Raw genomic sequence first — 25,353 nt, forward strand, 5'->3', positions numbered from 1 at the left:
TTAAAGGTTTAGAAAATAAGATTTAATAGGCAAGCAAACATTTCAATCAATGTCAAAATATTCCTCTTTGTATATACAGAGTGAGAAAATTCACATATATATATATTTATAAAAGAAAATAAAAATATTTCTGAAATATTTTATAAATATCTAAAATCCAAGAAGTTAAAAATCTGTACTTCCTTTTATGACATACAACGAATTAAGTTGCACATATTTAACATTTCATAAGAGAAAAGTAATTCTTAACTCCCTATGGCTACATTTGTGATTTGGATTCCTGAACTGAATTCCTGGTCTGAAGAATTTAAGATGCAAATAGGTAGGCACAACAGTGAAAATAATAACAAACTAAGTCAGATTAACTAAACTATGCTTGGAGTATGTAGATCAGAACAACCAGAATGAAAAAAGTGGCCCCTACTACTAAAAAATAATTAAAAAAACCCTTCAGAGCAGTATATTTATTCTACTAAATAAAAACTGTTAATAGTGCTTATAGAATCAGAATAGTGTGGTAACATCTTCCCACAACAGATTTTCTCATATATCCCTTCGTTATTAAGCTGCAAATGTTTGAACACTGTCATTGACCTAGAAACAACACTAATCTTTTTTCCCCTGAAATTACTCTTTTCAAAAATTTTCTATTGAAGAAAAGCCAAAAGTAATTAGCCCAAAACAATTATTTATCTCTTTGATGATGTAAAAGGTGCTTGGCCAAATTGGTGAAAATGAATTCCTTGGGATGCTGTGATCTTCATAACTTCTCCATTTAGAGTATCATCTTCAATTATTGTTATCAATCCTTCAGCAATTATTGATGGGCTGAAAAAAAAAAGTTATTTCAGAGTTATGATATAATAGAACATGTAAAAAGGACAAGAAACTCAATGTAAATCTATATATCTGAAAATTTAAAAAATGGTATTTGAACAAATTTATTTTGAGGAATAGCAGAGGTGGTATGTGTTTCAGGAGAGATATGTGTTCTCCTCAATCAGGACATACATCTAAAGTGGCTGCTTTACAAATCATCATTTGTTTGCTCTAGTTTCTGATAAATGCCTGTGGACCTCCATCTGCCACTGGGCTTCCTATCAAACTTTTCTCTGTCAGGGAAATGGACAGAAGTAGTCCTTACACAATCCTCTGCAGCTCTTTGCTGTTGATTTATCCTTCTGTAGCAGAGCTGACATACAAATTAGCATAAAGGATAATTTCACATGCAGTTTGCTGTAGTCAATAGGTGCAAAATATTTTACATAAAGAAAATTATGGGTGAAACAACACAGTCATACAATTTCCTTTGTGCAGAAGCATCTCGCAAGCTAATTGTAGGAAGCTAAGCAAGTGTTAAAAAATATGACTATGCTTGCCATGTTCTCACAGTCTGTCCAAGCTGTCTGCTTTTGGCCTTTGTTGGCAAGACTGCAGTGGGCCAGGTAACTCTTTGATCTGATCCATCGTGGCTGCTGTTGTGCTCTTAATCAGTTTTGTCAGTTCATGGTCTATCTTGGTTCACTTGACAATTTTGTGAAAATTCTGTGCAAATTATATACCCTGTATCTCACAACAAGTTTGATTAAACAAATTCATGAGGGAACACCAAAGGCTATTAAAAACTAAAAGAACTATATTTAACTTGCTAATTTGATTTGGACTTTGCTGGGAAGTGGGAATGGACAAAGGGATATATCATGGTGCAGATGGTGCTCTTAAAATAGGCTTAGATCTCTGCCATTTTTTTTTCTTTCTATACAGATAACCCTTTTGATAGTCTTTTATCTGAGGCAGTATTTCCCTTTTGAAATAAAAGTGAAAAGTGTGTCTTTGCTGAAATAAAAGCTGAAAGTGTGTCTTTGTTCTTCATTAACAAAATGCAAAACCCCCATTGTATCTGACTTGACTTACTCCATCACGCCATAGAACCGCATCATATTTTTTATCTCATCCTTGTATGAATAGTATTGTCCCATATTCTCTTCTTTATCTATTGACTGAAGAATTGGTGTGTTGACAAATCCTGGACAAATTGTGTTCAGTCTCACACCGTAGTTTTCCATGTTAGCAGCTAACTAGAAAAGAGAAAGGGGTAGTAGGCATTTGTCATCAACATTTTCAGACAGTATTGTGTAAACAAGTTTTCAAAGAGTGAGATTTACCACAAAGTACTTTTCAGTCTTGCTAAGTAAGGAGATTGTGTTACTACTGATTGTTTTAACAACAAAGTTTGAAGCACTTTTTGTCAAGTAATCATACTAGATTACTGGGAAAAAAATGCATTTCTTTTGTCAGGAGAATAATTCTATGAGAAATCAGAACTCTTCCCATGAAGCTGTTTTTTTTCCTAATACTTTTTGTTCTTAGTGCTCTTTAGCATGTCATTGACAGTGTTTGAGGGTGATGATATAAATAACTCTTCTAAGCAAAAACAAGAAAGGTTTTCCCAAATGTATGCTCTGGATCTTATAGGAGCTTTTTTTATTAAAAGAAAACTCTGAAAGAAATAAAATAATCTTTAAGATAATATAGTAAGATACCTTCCTCACATCAACAAAAATACAGTATGTTCTCTATCCCTACAGCTGTAATGCTAAACCTTTCTACTTGCTCTGTTGTCCCTGCCAAGGCATGAATCTATCACTGAGCATCTCCACTGGAAAGTCCCTGTGAACTGATTTTTTTCATGAAGCATCTCGGGAACATGATGCAAGAAAGAAGCACAATTTGTTCTGGGAGAGGTAGGACCCCTTGTTTGTGGTTCTACCAAAGTGTGCATGTAGCAAGGAAGTCTGATCAACATCCAGGTATGAGTTGGATGAACTGGATGAGCTGGATAAACTTTCTTAGCAGTAGCACAGAACTGATAAATTATACATGATATATCCAAGAATAACCATTACTGTTAATCACTGTGTTCTATTTATTTTAACATTTAATGGACTCCTTTCAGGTATACTCTAAGTCACATGTCATTTTCATGGAAGGGTAGCCTGTCCTTTTGGTCTGGGGAGAAAAGAAACTGAAGCCCTAGGTGTAAGGTATCAGACCTGCCCAACATCAGGCTGTAGTGCCTTTCCTGGTAAAGATCATAGTTCACCATGTTTATTCTTTTTTTCCTCAGCATTCTCATGTTCCTTAAAGACAGCATTTCCTCTAATTTACGTTTGCGCTTAGATGTGACATTTATATTTCTAATGAGAAAACAAAAATGGGAAACTAGGTTTCATGCTCTTGATATGTTAATATGATATATGCAATACTTATCCACACTATTCTCTTTATGTTAATCTGAAAAAGGAGCTATTTATGTGGGGATTGGTGCATAAAATAGATGTATAGAGTGTAATTTCAGGTGTTTAATTCTGGAAATCAGACTGGAAATCTTATGTGAGCAGATTATCTTTAAAATTAATCTATTAAAGTGGAATTGTATTTTCTCCCTCCAAGTTGTTTTATTACACTGTTTATTCAATCTAACTAGAAAGTTTTGGAGTTAGAGGCTGAAACTTATAATATGGTCATCTTACATGCCCCATCCTGGATGTGTCATTTTTCATTTTTAGTGTATTAAGAGTCAGTAAGAATAAATAATGATCTGTCCAAGTAACTCTTTTACACTTCAGTGCCTATTTATCATTAAAAAAGTCATTGACCTGACTTAGGAACAAGGAAACCAAAATGACTGGGACAGGGTTCTGAAAAAAGAGTTTTAAAACTTGGATTAGGATTTTGCTTTTGGACTCCTCTCACTGTCCTTAAATTACTCTGCAACATCTTTCTTCTATGTTCTCCAAACCTCAAATTGGTCATAAACACACAGATGCCGTACTTATTCCATCTTTGGACTCCCTTTGTGAAAGCAGGGAACCTCCACTGCTTCACACACTTTGTTTTCTTTCATAAAATTAATTCCAGTTGTATGGCTATAGAGGAGGAACATGAAAAATGTAAGCATGTTCCCAAGGAGCTGCTGACACCCTGGGAAATGCATACTTACTGCTATGGACCGTGTGAATCCAATGACACCGTGCTTTGTAGCACAGTACACAGGCTGGAATGCAGCAGGCATGAGTCCTTTAAAATAAAAAGGTAGCTGAATGAAGATGTGGCATACTCCTATTTTATGATTACCTTAAACACACATATAGATCTACAGTGTAAAAAACATTTGTCAGAGATGCAATAAAATGGATTAGTAGGCATTTGTAAATTATATTCTGTAATCTGGGATAGGCTAAGAAAAAAAAAGATGAATAAAAATATGCAGGCAAAAGAAGAGTAAGAAAAAAACATAACTTTTAAAAGGAAAAGTATCTATGAAGTATGACTTAAAATAGAGGACACAATCTGGAAGAAAACACTCAAGAATGAGATTTTTGAGGCATCTATGAATCAGTAAAGTATTCAAAGTATACTGAGGAGCAAAGTCTTTTAGGTGGGCTTTGATATCTAATGTATGAACAGGATACCTGCAATCATTTCCAGTGTGTTCAGGGAGGAAGTGTGGGAATAGGAGAATCAAAATAAAAATTTTCTGCTAACACTGTAAACCTTTATGGTCTGAGTGGGAGAGCACAAAATTTTTATTTGTTTTAGAGAAAGAAGAGACAACAGAGGTTTTGGAAGAAAACTAAGAACTTAATTCTGGTAAGACTGAGTAGATGGCAAAAAGCTAGTCAAGAAGAAATGACAGACCATGAGCATATATTAATTTCTGCCAATTATGCCAACAATTTCTAATATACAATGAAAGCTGAACTGGACCAAATGGATACTGTAGTTCCACCTGAAAATTAGGCCCTTATGAATAGCAAACTTCAGCCTGTCTGAAAGCTAGAGGATAAAATGTTTTCCTGAATGTGCTACTCTAAAACAGGATAGTAATTTTAATGCCTTAATGTTTGATTCTAATGGAAATAATCCAAATTAATAACTCTTTTTTTTTTATCTTTCATACTTTAGATCTTAAGGTGATACTTTCAAGAAGGGGTGTGACTTACCTCAGTGGAGATGAAGAATTCGCTCTCTAGCTCTAAGTATGGATTTGCCAGAAAAATTACATATGCCAGACTTGCATGGGCTCTTTGTGCTGGGATCTATTTTGTCTGATGGAAAGAACTTTATAAGACAGCCCAAAGCTCTAATTACCTACCTGACAGCTTCAAGGTTTTATCTTGATTTAAATGCTACCTTGATGATCCTGTGAAAGCAGCACTGTTCAGTACTGGGAAAGGAAGAACTTAACCTGTTGTCTGGTTTTCCTTTTAAAATTTTATTTATTTGCTTAGCTTGGACTAATGTGCTATGCTTCTGCTTAAGAACTCACTTTATGAAAGGGCTTTTGTACTGTCTCCTGTGGATTGTGATCACAACAAATGCTTAATATTCTTCTGTTTGTTGACTTTTGATGATCACTGTTCTTCAGATTATTGGAAACATTGGAATATTGGCACATTAGAAATAATACAATACTATTTTTAAACTCTCAAGTACTTTTACATGCTTCAAATAAAGGAAATTCTAATCAGACTGCAGCTAACAGAAATGAAACAGACAAAGTCTACTGGGAAACACAGAGGAAGAATTTAGAAGTAATTTTACTTTTATTTTTTAACCACAGTAAGAAAAATTACCTTTTACTTGAGAGGGAGGAGAAACAAAGTAAAGAAATAAACAAAGGAAGGGAGCAGCTCACAATAATGAGGTGGAATAAGGCTCAAAGACTTACTTAAATGCCAAAGACAGCAGGAATAACTAGGCAGGAAGAATAACTAGGCAGGAAGAGAGGAACTAGTAGAATTTTTGGGGTTTTTTTTGAAAACCAGTTCTTTCCTAATTGAAATCAATATCTTTGCTGAAGTGGAGAACCAAGAAAAAAATCATCTCACTTTTGGATAAAGCATCTAAGACGAGTTTTAGCATTCCTCACATAAAACAATAACAGTCCTGTGTCACTTTTGTTCCTGAGTTCAGTACTCAGAACCCCATTGAGGGCTTTCCAGCTCAGAGCCACTTCTCCACCCTAGGAAGAGCTGGGCCTCTGTTGGCGGCATGTCCCAGGGACCCTCCTAAAGTATTTTATGTTGAGCCACTGTGTCACATTGAGTCTGCTCTGCCCACATATTTATTCAACCAGTGAGCAGAGATGAGTTCCTAACATATTAGTTAGGGCATTCATTTGTTAGAAAATCTGGATTCTATTTGCTGCTGCCATGAATATTTAATTATCTTATGCAAAGCAGAATGGCAGTGAAACAGACTAGAGACGATTATGCACAAAATAATGGGGAGGAGAAGAGGAGGTGTTGCAATGGATGGTGATAGGTCAGTGTACTTCTGGAAAGTGATACATTTGGGTTTTAATCTCTCTTAGACGGGGAGGAGGGGGCTGCTGCTATGGCTAGATTTTTCTCTCTCTAGATGTTGCTGCATGGTGAATTGAAAATGACTTTGTGATGACTCAAGATGCTCTTTGGTTTAGCAAAACAAGTTCAAGCAGACCAACAATAATCCTGTGCTCCAGTGTTAACTGCTCTGTTTTATTTTTCTCAGTTCCTGGCAGGCTGAGAGAGACAGTTCTTGCGCCCTTGCTTATATTCTACTCTCCTTGTTGGTGTCAAGAGCACTCTACCATTGAAGACATGGTGTCAGGTGTCTCAGTACAACTCCTTATTTGTCACGATCAAGTATCAAAAATCACATCCTGAGAAATTAATACTGGAGGTGGAGAATTCTATCAATACGTTTGAATTGTATCAGTAGGCTTTGCTGAAACCAGTATTTCCTTTCATTCCACTTTGATGAAATGAAAGAACTTTGATATAAACAGAATTAAGCATTTTTCCCCAGTTACGCTCTCCCATTGAACGTTGCCCTCAGAGATTTGAGTAAGTTCCTTTCTTTGAATAAGATTTATTAGCCTTTTTAGTTTTAAGCTGGACTTTGAGAAAACCTTTCTGGTTTTCTCTCTGCATGCCTCCATGATATCATTTTAGTCTTCCTGAGTGCCAAAACAAAGGTGAAACAGAAATCCTAGGAAAAATTCTAAGCTGTGATATTTCTATGATTTTTTTTTTTTTTTGATAGTGAAGTCTGAAGGGAATAGCTTCTAATTCTTGTTAACCTCATTCTGGCAGATTCTGCTGAGCATTTTGCTTTTCACAAAGGGGAGGGACCAGAAGCTCTGTCATGATGCTGAAGGCCTCAGTTGTACAGCCATTGACATTTCTGGTCCCCTGTATCCCTGTGACAGAGTCCTTGCTTGTAACCATTTCTTGTAATACATATAGGATCTGGTCCTAAAAAAGCTTTTTTGCTGTGACAGGCACTTTAAGTATCCCTCATAGCTGAAGCTTTCAATAAAGGGAAGGCAAATCAGTTGTTTGAGGAATCTGAATGTTTGAAGTTGAGTGCAATCAAACTGATGTGGCTGTGCAGCAGAAAGGCATCCAGATTCACTACACATTGAACAGCCTCTCAAAAAAGTAGCATGATGTTATACTAAAAAATTGCAACATTTTTTAAGCCCTCTGTAAATACTCTGACTTTTTTTTTGTCTGCTAAAATACAGACAGATACAAATTCATTTTCACAGAAAACCTTCTTCAAAATACAAAAGCCATCAAAACAAAAGTATGTGCCATACTTGAATTCCTTTTGCCCTTTTACCCTTTGCAAAAAGAGTACAGGTACCAGCCATCTAAAGGTAAAAGACCATGTTAATTTAAGTTTAATAATTTAAATAGCCTCTTGAGTTAAATTTAGTTTTTTATGCTTTCTCCGTTTCTTTTAACTATTCCATTAAAGGCAATTAAAGGTACCATGTGTGGATGTGTGGCTTACTAGAGAAGAAATTTTAGAATATTTTATTACTTGAATTTGAAAATTAGGTCTATTCCAATGAAAAAACCTGCAATCATTGAAATTGTTTTTTATGGAGCCAAATTTGAAATAAAACACATTTCTCATTATCTTAGTTTAGCAGAATTACTTCTTCTTGATATGAATGCACAAATAAATAAATAAATAAAATTAAATTTTGCAGCTTTGAGACATAGTTGAGTGCCTGCTGCATGGGATCACATATTTCTGTCCCTCTTTTAAGTCCTGTCTGGGGTCAAGACTAAAGAAAGGAAGACTCGTTACTGGATAGACAGGCTCTGCCTTTGATCCAGCTCAATTAAACACTTTTAAGCATCCATTTCACAGAAATAATTTTAGTAGTATTAATTAATGGGTTTTTGGAAATGTAATACTGTAAGGCTTGATTCTGTCTCTAGTCCAAATCACTGGCAAAATTCCCATGGTGATGTACTGATTAATATTAATGTAGCTAATTAATGTGCAAAGGAAATATTATTGAATTTTATATAAGCACTAGGTACAACTCTTCTTGTTGCTCAAAAAGACATGGGAAGGTTTCCTGTCTGTATCTTACAGAGTACTTGGGCAGTGGGGATCAAAACCACTCAGAAGTTTAATGATCAACAGAAGCTAGCTCTGAGAAAACACTTGAAGGGGATGTTAAGCAAGCCACTGGAAGTTTGTCTTTCATATATGCAATAAACTGCAGGACTTAGACAAAGCACGAATGGTAGTAAGTACAAAAGCAATAAAAATTAGTATATGTTAGCTTTTAAAGTGTGTTTTTCCTTATGACCCTGGAAACAATTGTTAAACACAAGCCATGTAAAACCAAGCAAAGCAGAGAAACTGTTGTTTGTCTTAACAAAGAGAACAGCCAAGTTTTTAGGTCTTAAAACCAAAATAATTTTGTGTTCATTTGAGACTAGTTAGAAAAGGAATCAAACCACTTGCTAGCCCTACCCTTTCTTAAGCACTGCCTTGGGCATTGGTGTCTCTGTGAACATGTTTAATATTTTACTTGTGGTGATGACCTCTTGCACTGCAACAGCAGTTTCCTTCAGGTTAATTTGGACCCAATACAATGTTCATTTCAGCCTATAGAGATAAACTTACTGGTGTCAGTAGGCAATGTGTCAGGCAGTATGGAAAATGCTGACTTAAAGGTACATGGAGTCTTTTAATAAGACTCCATGTCTTGGACATGTGTGCATGCATTAAGTCAGATCTTCAAGATCCATATGCATTATGTCAGTAGGGTGAACTGGACATTTAATCTTAAAAGCTAAGGTCTACAGGAGAACTTAAACTACTCACCCACGCACTCTTGCTTAAGCTTGGTAAAATATGAGTGTTAATTTTATGACTTCTCAAGTACAGGTAGATCACAGCTGAAAGGACTTGGAACACAGAGTGGGTGTGTGAAAAACTTTGTTAATAAACTAGGTACAGTCTAGCCTAGAGAGGTTCCTACATTTGTGTTCCTCTGGAATTGAATGGAGGAATTTATGTCAGGCTCAAGGTTTTAAATGCAAGACTGATAGCTTAGGAAAATTACATTTTTTATATTGAATTGTGTTTAAAAAAGCAAATTAAATTTGTGGTTGTTTGATATTCCTTCTATTGCTATGATGAAAACCAGTTCAAAATATTTCTAAATAGGAAAGGGCCATAAAAAGAAGAAAAAGTAAGACTGATCAGTATGATTAAGAAAAAAACACAGAAGAAGAAAACACAGCAGAAATTGTTTATGCAGAAAATTTTCTCACCTGCCAAGGATGAGATATTAATGATCACTCCTCCATCACCTCCATTTCCTTTTCTCATGTATTCTATGCCAAGGTAGGTTCCTCTGATCACAGATGTCTGGTATAGAGAGGAAGGAATTATTGAAGATACTCAAAGATTATTTGAAAGTATTCAAAATATTTTACTGAATTATTGATGTTATTCAAAAATATCTATTGTGCTTCTACAAACTGGAACTTGCTTTTATTGTAGTGCTTAGAACCTGCATTGCTTTACTAGAGATCTTATTTATATTTTGAAGTTTTTAAGCACAGAGACACTCCACAGTATTGCAACTCAATAACTTCAGAAGCACAATTGCAATAAATAGAAGTAATAGCAGTTTTCATATTTCTCTCAATGAGATATAAATAAAAAAACTAAAATATTGAAATATGAAATAAGAGCTGTGAAGGAAATGAAACAAAAAAGTAAATAATTTATAGGTGAAACACATACCTTATCCAAAAATATAAGTGGCAGATGAACTGATCTAAATCCCATTGTTTTTGTTGAGATAGCCTGTTCTATATTATAAAAAAATGTACTGACTGTATCTGAAGATAACATTAACACTTAAAACTACATTAGGCTCAAGTCAAAAGAAATTCACACTTTTTACGATTAAGTACCATGATATAGTTCTGGTCCCAAGATATGAAAAATGTGTATTATTTTCTGACTAAAGTTAAAGGAGTTTTACCATTCCTCTCAAATGAAGGTTAGCCCACACAGGCAAATACAGAGAAGGTAAAAATGGCATTCTAAGATGTTAGCATATTATGAGATGTTAGCATAATATTAACTGTGATTTTTACAAACATTTTTTTTTTAAAGACAGAACTTCAAGGAAAAAATTTTCTGAGACTTGTATTTTGATTCCTTAAAATCTGTTTTTGAACCCTACTGTAGTCAGAAATTCTGCTGAGATTCCTCTCACTGAGCTTCAGACTTTTAAACTGAGATGTCCAAAGACACACCAAGCCTTGGGTTACCAGCCTGCTGGGGGAATCAGGAGAGAGTTTCTCTCAGAAAATCACTTTACCTGAGAGTGAAACGAATAGTAAGAAAAAGGCAGCAGACATGGCTCCTGGTGGAAGATAACTTTAGAGAAACGTAAATTTCTCTAAATTTACTGCATTAGTGATGAGTTCCATAACTATTTACCATTTTTTTAATCTCTCTGTAAGAATTTCATATTTGCTTTACAATTTCTCCTTAAAACAGACAAATACATTGAGATACACTTTTAGTCTTTTGGAAATATTATTTCAGCTTTTAAATGAGAACTTCATTTGTAATTTGTGACTGTTTAGTGCTATTTATTGACTCAAATAAATTAAGATGTCCAAAAGGTGAAGTGTGCATGATTATTTCAATATTTTTGACCAGAGAAGGTCTGCAGAATAATGGAGACAGAAATTTCCCATAAGAAAACCAGAGTAAAGAATCTGTATTTGGCTAAAACCTAAGAGATAGTGACTAGAGAAACTGGGGGGAAGAAAGAGAAAAGCTTTTAAAATCAGAATGTTAACTATTTTTCTGTCACTAACTAAATTCCCAAAGCAAAATTGGAATAATCTGGAGATGGGTATTATATTTCGTTTTCATTAGCTGATATTTTAGACACGAATGTTACAAAATATAAAGTAGTACTACTAATTCATTTTCAGTTATTCTTCATGCTTTTCTGGTTTTAATAGGAATCAGATTTGGAAGAGTGCATGTCCTACTTTATTAATATCACTGGTTTATTTTTTAATTAACATGAGGCTGCCCATTGACAGAGTTACAACAACCAGAGACCTCATTACCAAGTTTGCTTTGGAATCTTGATAATTAATCATTTTTTCTCATTTTCTATATTTTCAACGCTTAATGAGATATTTTTACATAATAATATATTTTCAGAATATCTATTTCCTGTAATAGTGCAAAACTTCACAAAATATGAATATTTAAAAATTCTGAAATAATATTTTAAATCTTTCTTAAAGAAAAAATTCCTTTTTTTTCCTGGAAAGTCTTGTTTAAGCGATCATTTTTAAAGAATTATTTTGATTAATTTAAAATACTGTTTTAATACTGTTGATTAAATTCTTCAACAGAAACTTTCCAAAGAATTGTCTTCAATATCTTGTTGCCTACCAGACTAAATCAGATTTCTTTCATATGTCCTGGAAAGTAGCAGAGTCCTTATAAAGGTTGATCTAGTCCTGTTTAATTGTCACATATAAATTTGATTTATTTAAACCAAGACTGTTAATGTACAGTAGTGTTGCTATAAGATATACTTATTCTGAACATAAACTTATTGGCAACTCACCCAAAATTAGATTTGGACTTAAGAGTGGAGTGGTTTTTTTCTAATATATATATGTGTATGTGTGTGTGTGTGTGTGTATGAGAGGCTGTACAGAAGATATTTGAGGAAGAAAGGGGTTAATGACGTCTTTGGAGAGCAGGTGCACGTCCTGTCATGCCCTGGAGCAGTGGCTCAGCCTGCTGAGCAGAAAAGGAGAATTCCACTTAGGATGATTAGAGAAAATAAATCAGTTGAAGAAGGAAGTAGCTTGGGGCTCCTTGAAGGCTTTTCAGTTCCTTCTAATTCAGAGATAATAGAGCTAGATGAGTCCTTGGCCAAACCACAATTTTAAACCAAGAAAAAAGTGGGTAGCTTGGCTGTCCAATCAAAATTACTGTACTGTTCTTTTTCTCCCTCTGGAATCCATTAACTTAGTACTTCTTCATGAGGCTGGAGACATGTTCTCCTTTACATAAAGGCATTGTGAGAGGTGGTCTTCAAGTGAAATGCAGACTTCCATCTGGATATTGCCCCTTACACCAGCTATAGCCTTGTAATCCTTTCCTGTGATCCTTGCAAAACCCTCACTGAGTGTGGCTGATCTTGGGTCAAATGGCTATTTATGATGTTTGGACTGATAAAATACAGAATTATTTTGCAGGTAAACTCTGAAGCACATACCCAGGGTGAGAAGAATCTGCCTGCACTCTCAGCAGATGGCACTTTTCTTCTATTGTGTGTTGGATTTCTCATTCTCTTGAAAGAATCCATCTCTCTCCAATCCTCTCAAAATTTATGTTTTCTGAATGCAGCTTTTGGTTTTAGGTTATGATGAAAATATCTGTCATTTCCTTTCAATTAAATGAAAAAAACTAAAAGTATTTTCAGATTGTGCAGTTCCCCAATCATATGTTTAAGCTTAATAATTCAATCCCAGGTTCTAACCAACAATAATTTATAGATTATCTATTAAATAAAAATTCTGCGAAAGTTAAATTTAAAATTACCCAATAAAAAAAATTGTCTGACCCAGCTTAAGATGAAAATATGCTGGGAGACTTTGTACAGGAAGGCATTTTAGAGCTGAATTTTTTATGATTCCTTTGTTTACGACTGCATTTAGCTCAAGGGATATTTTCATAAATATGTCAAGAACAAAGAGTATCAAAGTAGTCAGCCTTATAACTAAATGTAGGTAAATCAAAAATTGATACAGCTGATTCTTAATTTTTTTTTTTTTTTTTTAATCCTGGCTATGGAAAACTAGTATCCTTGAAGTCAGAAAATAATCTAAATTACTGTTCTTCTAGATGTTGAAAAGCATGATGTCTCAGCAACACTGCTGTTTATTTTCTTCCCAAAATACAGTGTTTTACTACAGCACATCATGAGAACAGGCCATTAAGGTGCGCTGGAGATCTGAGTATGCTCTCAAGGGAGGCAATTTTACTCTTCAACTGCCAGCAGAAAATTTAGGATTCTTTAAATAAAGTTAAAGTGGTGAGTGTGGGAATATGTCATAGCATTACATTACATAAATTACAGATTTAAATTAGAGGAGATCAGATGTGCTGAAGTATCATACAGTAATAAACCTAATATGGTATCTGACATCATGGTAAACATTGCAAAATAATTGTGCAAATACTCAAAATATTTGCAGTTGCTTTTGAGAATAAGGTATCTGTAATCAGTAACTTATTTAATGATTTCTTAAATAGCAATTTAGTTGCCAGTGTCAAAATCAGAACTAAAACTTACAAAATTTTTGATTCTTCAAATTTCTATGTGTCCTTTGGCTGTATAGATTTTATTCTATCATTCTAAAAAAAAATCATATATTGAAATTCTGATTCTAATTAGGCTCAGCATCTTCAGTAGAGCGCTAAATAATTTTTTTCCACCTTTAGGAACCAATGTCAGCCAATGTGTACAATGTTCTTGTATTCTAACATTATATCTGTCAGTTTTTATACTTTGTGTTTCATTTTAGATTTATCTATTAAAAAAAAAAGGTGTTTTTTTGGTGATGGTGCCCAGGACATCATTAATCATCATCGTTTTCAAGTGACAATTGCTTTGAAACTAACTGAGTACACAGTGCTTTTTTTTCCTAGTGTTTCAGGGCAGCTGTTCCAACTGACATAGTTTCTCACACCTATTTAATAAGGTTTTGCTTGCCACCACTTGTCAGATACATCTGGTACTTCATGCTGAGAAAATACATCAGCATCTTCAGTGCTGAAGATGAGCACTATATTGATATCAAGATGATATGGTAATATGAATTCCTTTGAGAAAACAAAATAGTAATCAGTCCTAACATTTTATGTAGGCTCCTGAACTAAGATATTTCAGTGCTTGGGGTACTGAATAAAAATGAAAGAGCCACTAACTTGTGGTTTCATAACACAGGTTAGCACAGAGCTGGAATTTGACCCAAGATCATTTGCCTTTCATAGAGTGATGTTGTAAATCAACGACTATCTATAAGGAAACACTTAAAAGTACTTTGTGAACTGTGTAAGATGAGCTTCAAAATTCTGAAACTAAAAGTGCTGCTTGTGATATCCATGATAAATTTTAGCATTTTGCTGTTGGAAAGGAAGGTGGGACTAATTTTTTTTAATGTAGATTTTCTAGGATGTGGACAAGTTGGAGCAAGCAGGCAAGTTCCTTGGCATTCCTATGTATAGGTTAGTTTGATTGCTATATGAAACTAAATTTTATGCTCTTGAGTATGAATTTCCAACTCAAACTGTGGAAAACAAGAAGTCTAGAGAGGAAGAGGCAGAAAGGAGAAAGGAATACATAGCAGGATTAGATGATTTGTTACAAATCAATAGCTCTTTTACAAGGTGGGAATGAAACACTATGCTTTAGCTTTTCAGGGTGCAGATTCCTTTACTCCACTACCCCCGTTCAATACACCTCCACATTCCTGAAGGACATAGGAATAGTATTCCATTTTGATAGCTGGTCTTATGTTCTTAGTTTGAAATCTTTGCTTTTCATTATACTTCAACACTGGTTATTGTAAACATACATTAAAACCATAAGCTAAAAAGTTCATTGACTTACTGTGCTATTAAGGTAAGTAACTGTGTCCTTCCTAGAACAATATAAACAGCAAAAATAATTATAACTAGAGGCTTCTTTATGTACTTAGAGGATTGATTCTTGTGCTACTAATTTCAAGGTGTCACTTCTCATTTTTTGGTCGCATTTCCCCTTAGACACTTAGTCTTCTGACATCAAGTTATGCTGAAGAATATGCAAGTAAGCCATTGAGGTAGCCACTGCTTGTCAGTAAACCAGCCACCTATGCCATTTCATCTACTACAGATAGCACTGCTTGTTTTGGTCTGTTTCTCTATTGCTGGCACAGAGAAATGATGCTTGCCTTTGTCACTCTTGTGGGACCTAGTGGTTATTTCCAGCTGCTGAATCCAGCTATATGTCCAGGTTACATTACTTTGCGGTGAAAGTTCAGTTCTTAACATTTCTCCTGGTATGCTGAGAAAGGCCAGCAAGGTGTATGGAGCAGAAGAAGGTCACAGCATACTCCCATTTATAGCTGGCACAGTGGAACAGCCTTGTGATGATCATGATGCTGTTGTCACAAAAAATAAATTCAATGAAACACTTCTGATGTTTGCCTAGTTACCCTTCTGTCTTCAGTTGAAACATTAATTGGCATTCTGAGAAATAGGTCCTTACTGATATGCAAACAATGATTTTGCAAGGTTTGCTAGTTTCTGGAACATGTATTTCTCCATGAGCCATATTGAACGGAGTCACACATAAATATACAGTGGTGCATTATCTTCTCTGTAGTTCCAATCTAAGTATTTTCATGTTGGTAGACTTCATTTTAGTAAAGGACTTTCTAAATTCATGGAAATTTGTTACTTCTGTCATTTATGGAAATAAACTGTGCAAACTCATTAAAAATGTAAAAATTTGGAATTGTTGCATATTTCTACATTTTGCCAAGTAATGAAGAATAAGACTGTCATGCACCTGAAGAAACTTTATGTGTACCTTTGAATTCTACTTACTTCTGGACAATGCTTAAATAATTGAACCCCAAATGACTGGGGTGTTTTGATGTGCCCAGCTTCTGGCCTGAAATATAGTTTTGCCAGAATGTGTTAAAATTGCAACATTATCACATAAACAGGGGGTAGTTGTGATTTTGCTTTCAATTTTTTTCAGAATTTCATTTGGGTTATTGGTTTGAATATATAAATAAAATTAATTTTTTGTCATAATAAAACTGTAAGGTGGTCAAAATGCCACATAAAGTACTTCTAAACTTTTGATTCAGGTAATATTTAAAATGTAAGAATAGGTGATACCAGTACTGCTACATTTAACTGTATCCTGCAACCTATGTTAGTTTTCAGAAACCTCTGACATGAGCTTAACAAGAGACCCTGTGGGTAATTTGGGGGATTGTCTTTAGTATAAAATGTGCTAAGTGCATTTGTAATGACCAAAGACACTGTAATTATAATGGCCACTCTAATTAAAGTGGTTCCAGAAAGCCACATCAACACAAGATAAAATTATTGAAGCTTAGAACACCCAATTGTGTTTAAATAACATACATGTTCAAGGCTCGTAAAGATCTGGGCCCTTTTTTTGCTTTAGGGATATGAAGAATAAAAAAAGTCAGATTATAAACTTTCTGGGTCCCTTAGATAAAAATTTTTATGAATGCAATAAAAATTGTCATGATGGAGGAGTGTAGGTAGGACCCTTAATAAGAATTTATGTGTTATACACTATTGTATAACACATAAGCACATATTTTGTGCACAAATACGTGTGTGCGACAGACCGCTGAAACTACACTGGTAATATCTCTTTAAAATGGAATTCTTGTATGGTTGCCAAGTTCATTTTCTATGCGCCATAATAACAAGAGTGTATCCTTGTATGAGTTTCACTAGCTGAAGCTTCTGATGATCAAGCTGATATCAATCAAGTAAACACCCTGAGATTTGGAATTTTGAGGTGAGGAATAGATGGCATTGCTGGACTACTTAAGTGAAAAAAAAAATAGATGCATTAATAAAGTAATGAAAAGATGGATGTTTAGCACAAAATGTAGCAAAAAGGTGGAAAGCATTGCAATAGAAATATCATTTTAGTAGTCAATACTCCTTCCTACACCCCCTCCCTGGCTTTATCAAGTTGTCTTTTCTTGCTCTCAGGAAACTGTAACGAACACCAGTAGGAATTGTGTTTTACTCCATTTTCCTTCCAAATTAAGTCCCACTTTTTGAACCTTCTTCATGCTTTCTCAAGCAGTACTATCAGAGAACTTCCTTACACTCCGATAAAAACGTTTCTGAAGACCAACCGGTTCTGTGAACTGTTTTAGCCATAAAGAACACACCCCAGATGTGTTTGTTCTGATTTATCTTGGTCTGTACTGCTCTACTTTTGTACTTTGTACTTTAAACTGGGGCAGGGAATATTTGTTATATCAATATATAAATGAAATCACTAAGACAACGACTGGCATGTAGATTCTTTTTCCCCTTTAAAAATAAAAAAAAATGTGTGCATGATGCGTATCACACATATGTGTGGCTAGAGCATCTGTTTCTGTTCTTAGAAATAAAACAAAGAATACTTAAATTATCCTACAAGAGGGAAATGGAGACATTTTAAAAGAATGTATTTCATATATATTTTGCTCCTTTCTGCAAGAAACACAAAAATATTTCATAGAACCAACCCATAGAAGATATTACATGCATCAGCTTTTTTTTTTGGTTATAATTAAAAAACTAAAAAGTACAAAGCATTATATCTTGTTTTACATAAATTACAGTAACTAGATAGAAATGCTTATGGAGATAAGTTGACTCGGTGTTAGGGAAAGAATACTCAAATCAATAGGTGAGTGGAGATATTTGGATCTTAGAGTAGCTTTGATTTAACCCACATAACTGTAATTCTACTCTGTTCGATTATTTTAGATGTTCTTCCAGTCACCACCACGTATTTATGAAATTTTCCAACATTCAACTCTGTATTACATCATTAGGACATTTATGGTGAACTTGCATATATCATAATGTATAAACTTCATAATATTCCCTTAGGGAAAAAAAAATAGGGGACTAATTTGATAGTTAAGCATGCAGGTTGCTAAAACTTGGATTGCAGATTTTCTGCTACTTGAGACCACTTATGGTCTGCTTCTGCTCAATTACTTTTAAAAAGAAAAAAGAAAAATAGAATCATAGAATTGTTTAGATTGGAAAAGAACCTTAAAAATCATCAAATACAACTCAACCCAGCACTGCCAAATCCGCCACTAGATCATGACCCCAAGCACCACATCTATAGACCTTTTAAATACCTCCAGGGATGGTGAGTCAGCCGCTTTCCTGTGCAGGCTGTTCCAGTGCTTGAAAACCATTTTGGCGAAGAAATCTCTCCTCATATCCAATCTAAACCTCCCCCAGCCCTTCTGACCATTTTCTCTTGTCCTACCACTTCTAACTTGGAAGAGGAGGCTGTCCCCTACCTCCTTACAACCTCCATTCAGATGACTGTGTAGGGTGATAAGGCTCCTGTGAGCCTCCTTTTCTCCAGGTTAAACAACTTCATCTTCCTCAGCTGCTCCTCATAAGACCCTTCACTGCTTTGTTGCCCTTCTCTGGGCATGCTCCAGCACGTCAATGTCTTTCTTATAGTGAGGGGCCCAAACTGAACATGGGATTTGAGGTGCAGTCTCACCAGTGCTGACTACAGAGAGGCAATCCCTGTCCTGGTCCCACTGGCCACATTATTGCTGATCCAAGCCAGGGTGCCATTGGCCTTCCTGACCACAGCTGGCTCACATTCCGCTGCTGTTGACCTGCACCCCCAGGCCCTTTCCCAACAGGCACCTTCTCAGCAACTCTGCCCCAAGCCTGAGGTGATGCATGGGGTTGTTGTGACCAAAGTGCAGGGCTCAGCACTTCACCTTATTGCAGCTCAGACAATTTGCCTTGGCCCATCAATCCAGCCTGTTCACATCTACAGAGCCTTTACAGAGCCTTCTGATCCCTCAGCAGATCAACCCCCCACCTAGCTTGGTGTCTTCTGCAATGTAGTAGGAGGTTGTTAACGTCTTTTGTTTGAAGCACTTGGCATCAGAAAATTATTAAGATATCACTCTGAGTGAGGATATTTACCTTGACAGCAAGCATCACAGTCAAACATATTTCTCACATGGCCTTCAGTGATGACTAATTATCTCTGTTTGCAAATTTGACAGGTGAATGGCTGCCTACATTAACTTATATCTTGTGTTAAAACCAGGCACAAAAGTAAAAAGAAATAAGTCATCTAGAACACAGTCTTCTTTTACACTCAAGGGATCTGTACTAAGAGATACAGGTGCTCCCTATCACTGAGGATGACAAACTACTGTTACTTCAGAATATTAAGTTTCCTAATGTTTAATTTTTGGGAACATTTTAGAAATTAATAAAGAGAAAGAAATATATGTACTTAAATCTTGATGAATACGTAAGGAATAGATACAAAAAAAACCAAGAGAAAGGTGTTATGAAACTTAAATTTTTTTTCATGTACCAGTTTTCTCATTAATTTTTCTGTAACTTCTCGCATATGCAGCTTATGTTATTTGTCCTGGAGTCACTTTGTTAATTTGTTTTTTTGGAGGCATTAGGATTCAAAGATGGGTAGCTTTGTCCTTAAAATTATTGACAAAAACACACCTAATTTTCATATTCTGAGCTTTCTTTTCAAGAAAGCTCAGAACATGAAATGAGAAAAACAAAATTTCAAATGAGAAAACTCCACATTTTACTCCTCAAAGCTTCCTTTTGCTACTTTCTTTGCAGTAAGTATGATCATGGGGTGACTTGTTGAATCACCGTTGAATTAGGACTTCACAGATGGTAGACTACAAGCTGAATTTCATTAGCCTAGAAATTCTATTAATGCTGGAAAGGTCATTCCTTGGAGCTTAGATGTCCTAGAGGTGTACTTGAAATTAAAAACTTTTCAGCTAAGAAAAAACCCACAGATATTGTGTTTTCATCTGATGAGATACCATATAATATCAAAGAAGTAGTAACAGTTTGTTTGAAAATTAATTTTCCAGGCTTGTTGAATGTACTGGATTTTAGGGAGTATGTAGCGTGCTCCTTAAGTAGTGTGCTCCAACAAGTGATGATGATAAAATGGCCTGTGTTAAAACTCAGATTTTATGCTGGTATGGTTGGTGAGGAAAGTGTGGAGGTTTTGACTGAACAAATTTATTTGTAGTATCAACAATGGCAACTCCAACTCTAGTGCAGGCTAGCTGAGCCTCACAAGTAACTAAAATGTTCTAAAACATTCATATAAACAGACTGGCCTACTGTAGATGCAGCTCTACTGCCTCAGGCAGTCAATTCATACACCTATTTGGAAATTAATCGGATTTTCTAGAATGGGAATGTTGTCTGGTGATAAATAATCCAAGCACCTCTACACAGTGCTGTATATCTTGGATAGACAATTTTAGGGACCCACCACACAGTTATGTGGTGATTGTTTCAATAGCTGTACTTACCAATCCAATCATTAATGTTCTATCATCTGGCAAAAGCTGTACAAGCCACAGTCTGTTAACTGTATTCCAACATTAAATACTGAAATATAGACAGGAAAAAAGAGATAATGCTTACCAAGTTAACTTGTATAGTGCTTTCCCAGTCCTTCTCATTGTTCACTCCAGCATTATTAACCACAATGTCTAGCCTTCCAAAATGTTCAATTACTTTTTTGAAAGCACCTATAGTAAGATCCAAGAGTGACAATTCTTAGAACTTTGGAAAGTAATATATAAAAATATAATGCATGCATAAAAATGAATGGTTTATTAGTCTACCAAAATGTCTTCCTTATTTTCTTAAACATTAGTGTGCAACATGCAGTTAACTACTTTATCTAGCATGCACCAACATTAGATAAATTTAGGGAAAGTGGAAGGATTAAGATAACATCGTTGCCTTTTCACTCAGTTTGATAGTCTGATAACAGGATCTCTAAATTCTTAGCACTTATACATTTGTATTAGATAGGATGTTGGCACCCCAATTATATACATTAAGTATTTATAGTTTGATTTGTAGCAGTTTAGTATAGCTAGTAAGGTCAAGATTTGACACCATCTATTTTGAATGAAAAACAAAAGCTTCAAGTGTTCAGAAAAATTTTCTTAATTCAGTCCAAATTAAGACTAAGAACACAGTTTTTATTTAATAATAACTGACATGAATATTTCAACTACAAATAATTAATCTTGTTTAGATGTATCTATTTATGGATAAGTTGTTATATATCCTACTTGTCAGGTAACTTTAATAATGTGTTTCTCAAATTAAAGTCTTCCTTTTTTTCTGAGGATAAAAATAGTGACTTGTCTTCCAAAGAATTTTAAAATGAGAACTGGGAAACTTCCACAATGACATTGTGTTTTCCCAGGTGACAGTGTTAGAACTGAGATAAAAGATGTGTATAGAAAAACATGATGATGTCATAATGAGGAGCAAACTTCTCAAGCCTGGCTCTGCTTTGACAAGATGGATGAGATGACTTCCAGATGTTCATACCAGACTAAGATGTTCCAGGACTGAGGACATTTTCTGACATGTATGCATATAACTTGGTTGTTTTCCCCTCCAAATATTGTTCCTCGTTACTAAATGTTTACTATTATGTAAACCAAGACACCACCTCCCCAATATTATTTTAAAAAATATTGTCTGGTATTTGATTCAAAATCAACAGTATTTCAGGTATACAAAAATTGCGCTCGGTAGGCCTTGATGAAATTACTTCACTGAAAGGTGGTCCCAGGAGCATCTTCCTTCTCTGATCCTTAGTGCTTGGACCTTCTCGTCAATCAGGTGCATAGCATCAGCTTGAAGACATCTACCTTTTTCTGCAGCAGTTGCAGGGATTTACAAAGCTTTTCCTGCACCAGCCTTTTCTTTGCCTCAATGCTTCAGGTCCATCATAATCATCATCTTGTGATCAAAACAAGAGCTGGGCAGCTGATGGAACAGGTTTTATTTGTCCAGCTGCCTTTATTGTACAGATCTTTCTAATATTCTTATTCTGTACTAGAATATTGTAATATTAATAAATCTTCTGGTTTGGCCTGTCTCCCTTTTTTTCTTTCGTTTGTTGCCAATTCATTCTCTGATTTTTCAACTCTTCAGTCACTTATCTTTCCAATTCTGCATCATCAAGGGCTGAAATGAAAACCTTTGGCTTTATTAAAAGCAGAAGTGAGTTTTTAACTTATTTTGAATGAGTAAAATAAATACAATTTGGTTCCTTATTTATCTTTCAAATTTTGTAAACTGGCTAATTCCCTTTTAAACCCTCTCTAAATAACATCTTTCCTAAGAAAGATGTTTCTGTTAAGAATTAGAATCTTCAAAAACCACCATGGATAATTGTTATTTTGCCAATGATTTTTTAATTAAACTTACACAGACTTGACTAATTGTAGTTTTCTATTTTACATTTTGAGAAAAGACCAAATGTTTTTGCATATCTGTGTTTGCAATATTTCTGGTAAAAGTTTATCTGCCTACAGTAATCCCATCTATCACCTATCCACAAAAGGAAGAATTTTCTTGTAAATTCTTAGTGAAGATGTCACCTACAGTTTAAGCTGATTTATTCTCCCCTCTTCAAATGTAGAATAATTCTGTGTTTGCATTGCACAATAATTAGTGCTTATGGAATTATAAAAAATTAAAAGCAGATGTTTGTTTGAAATATTGAGTGGGGAAGGAAAAATTAAGAGAAGGATTCATTTTAAAGGAAAGGTAAGAAAAACAATGCAAAGACACAGTACAAAGACCAGTTATATATGAGCTTCTTAAATATCCCTGGAAGGCAGTAGTAAGTAGGGTGATGTTTCAAAAGTGGGATGAGATAGGAGATTTTTTGGCGGGGATTAGGTGCAAGAACCACCAGAGAAAAAAGTTCAGGCAAGACTTGAAAGTAGATTAAGCAGATGACTTCTTGCCCATAAGCCTCATGTACTTAGAAATATTTGTTCTAGTACTGGGACTTCCTACTGTCAGGGCTAGAGTTAAAAAAAAAAGGAACTTCATTCACACACATGACCTTTAACATAAAGTACAGGACTTGATTCCTCTGATGAAACCTTTAAACCCCAAATGTGAAATTAATCTAAATTTGTGAAGTAGTAGCTTACAATTGCAAGTGGAAAAATATGAAAATAAAACAACACCAAAACCAGGTCAGAATTCCCAAAGGATTGTGAGACACGATTGCAAATTTACAGTAAGAAACCTGCAGCAGGGATTAATGCAATGATCAGAGAGGCATTAGCAGCAGCAGCCTCCTTTTCTTGCTTTTTTCTTTGCAAGACCCACTTCCAATTTTATTCTGATTACTTTTTTCCTACTAACTTGGTTCCAAAAACTCCCTTGCTGACCTGTCCTACTCACTCCAGCTCCCGGTTCACACCCTGTTGGTCCTGCACTCGCCTGGCACCAAAGAAAGGAGGAGGTGTGGGAGACAAGGCACACTGAGTAACACCCACACAGCAGCACATGTTATTCCTACCCCTAGGATGCTTTTTCTTGCTCCTTACTCCTCCCACTTGGAGAAAAAGTCAATCATCAACCTAGCTGATAAAAACTTTGCTGATTACAGCAGATCCCAGATTTAAAGTACAGCATCTTTCTTACAAATAGGCAATGTAAAGCTATACAATTAGGAATAATCATGCTATCTTGGAACAGTGGACAGTATGGCTGAATTCTGGAATAGCAGCAATGTTTTCTGAGATGGCTATGCTCAATGGTCACTGTTGAGAAAGTGACCAGTGAAGTGTAATGAACGAAAACAGACCAAAAGTGTTCACATCGAGATGGCAGAAATGAATCTGGGGAAAGGGCGCTGTCAAAAGAGATGTCAAAATCTGAATCTGAGTCACTACCTATGAATGTACCATTTAATAATGAAACTTTGATGAAGTGATGTGCCTGTTATGAAATATTGTGAAGGTACATCAATGTTATATGATACTCAGTAGGGAACACTGTTTATCCACTAAGTGAAAACAGAAATGCAAATCATTCATGAGGGAAGCTGCTTCCATTCCATGTATCTGCAAAATGTGTGTGAAATGTTATCACCCTATAGTTAACCCCATGATGAAGTAGCATGCCAGTTTTTGCCAGTTCTTTCAGCTGTGGCAGCACACAATGAAAGTAAATGCACTGCATGTAAAGAGCACTGCAACCCAGCACAGAATTTATTACTCCTGTGACGAGGGAATGCAGCTTGGAATCTGTACCGAAACCTCATAAAAAGCAAGTCTGAGCTTTAAAGTTTATATATATTACTCATAAAATAGCAATTATCTTCTGCAGAGGCTTTCATGCAAAAATATCACCCACAATACTCAATGGAATTAACTTCTTTGGCTTTCTGTTGTGCCAAGGAACAAAGTGAAATTATGGTAGCAATGCTGGTAGCAATATTTCCCATCTGCAGGTTCAGGAACAAATCGTTTTTGGGTCAGTGCCAGCAGCGACCGGGAGCAGGCTGTCCCGCAGAGCTCCCTCTCCGCGGAGCGCTTACGGGGGCTGCAGCCCGGGCGCAGCGCTCAGCGCTCACCTCCTACCTTTCAGCTGCTCCTGGTCCGTCACGTCGCACTGGATGAACAGCGTCCTCTGCGCTTCAAACTGCTCGTCCAGGGCCGCCTTGCTCTCCTGTCCGGCCTCGGAGTTGCGGTCCAGCAGGGCTACCTAAGCGGGGCGGGAGGAAAATGAGTGGCCGGCGGGAGGGTGGATGGACGGACGGACGGACAGGTCGCCCGCCGAGCCGAGCTCCTGGGGCTGCCACCACCCCCCGCCCGCGGGTGCCGGCTGCAGGCAGAGGCGAGGGAAAGGGAGGAGGCGCTTCCCGGGGCTTACCTTGGCGCCCTTGCCCAGCAGCGCCTGGACGAACGCGCGGCCGATGCCCTGCGCCCCGCCGGTGACCAGAGCCACCTTCCCATTGACGTGCATGGCCGCCGCGCTCCTGCCGCCGCTCCGCGCCCGCCGAGTCCCAGCAACCCAGCGCGGTGTCACCTGCCCGGTTTCCTTTCTCCCTCCTTCGTGCCCTCCCTCCTGCCCTCCCTCCTGCCCTCCTCCTCGGGCCGCCGCCGCTGCAGCCCCACTCCCCACTCGTGCGACCGAGAGCCTCCCGGAGCTGCCTGGGCGGGGGGAAGCAGGGGCGGAGCGGGTCATTAAATCGTCCTCCCGAGTGTCTGCATGAACTCTGGAGAGCAAGAGCCAGAAAGAAGACCAGCTTCATCCCCTCTGCCCAACCCC

The 25,353-nt window shown here is 36.3% G+C and overlaps 1 protein-coding gene and 1 long non-coding RNA gene across 2 annotated transcripts in view; one reads left to right on the top strand and one right to left on the bottom strand.

Annotated features, from left to right (window-relative positions):
* Positions 1 to 8,581, top strand: part of LOC118686404 (uncharacterized) — a 32,050-nt gene extending 23,469 nt beyond the window's left edge. The window contains exons 5-7 of the long non-coding RNA XR_004980165.2: positions 2,633 to 2,744; positions 4,969 to 6,893; positions 8,446 to 8,581. This is a non-coding gene — a long non-coding RNA (uncharacterized LOC118686404). The remainder of the gene's footprint in view (positions 1 to 2,632; positions 2,745 to 4,968; positions 6,894 to 8,445) is intronic.
* On the bottom strand, positions 1 to 25,047 carry HPGD (15-hydroxyprostaglandin dehydrogenase). Its single transcript, XM_036382614.2, has 7 exons — positions 24,955 to 25,047; positions 24,663 to 24,786; positions 20,671 to 20,777; positions 9,639 to 9,735; positions 4,004 to 4,080; positions 1,915 to 2,078; positions 1 to 828 (listed from the first exon to the last, which is right to left on the bottom strand). The coding sequence occupies exons 1-7, from the start codon at positions 25,045 to 25,047 to the stop codon at positions 690 to 692; spliced, it is 801 nt and encodes a 266-aa protein (XP_036238507.1). The 3' UTR covers positions 1 to 689.
* Positions 25,048 to 25,353: the final 306 nt, after the last annotated feature.

The sequence above is a fragment of the Molothrus ater genome, chromosome 4 (genome assembly GCF_012460135.2).
Source record: "Molothrus ater isolate BHLD 08-10-18 breed brown headed cowbird chromosome 4, BPBGC_Mater_1.1, whole genome shotgun sequence".
In the NCBI taxonomy this organism is placed as follows: Eukaryota; Metazoa; Chordata; class Aves; order Passeriformes; family Icteridae; genus Molothrus; species Molothrus ater.

Excerpts from the sequence above, each read along its gene's own strand:
- HPGD (XM_036382614.2), bottom strand. The coding sequence starts at position 25,047 with ATGCACGTCAATGGGAAGGTGGCTCTGGTCACCGGCGGGGCGCAGGGC. Across the intron at positions 20,778-24,662 it reads GGACCAGGAGCAGCTGAAAG|GTGCTTTCAAAAAAGTAATT; the intron begins GTAGGAGGTGAG and ends ATCTTACTATAG. Across the intron at positions 4,081-9,638 it reads TAATATCTCATCCTTGGCAG|GACTCATGCCTGCTGCATTC; the intron begins GTGAGAAAATTT and ends TTTATTTTAAAG.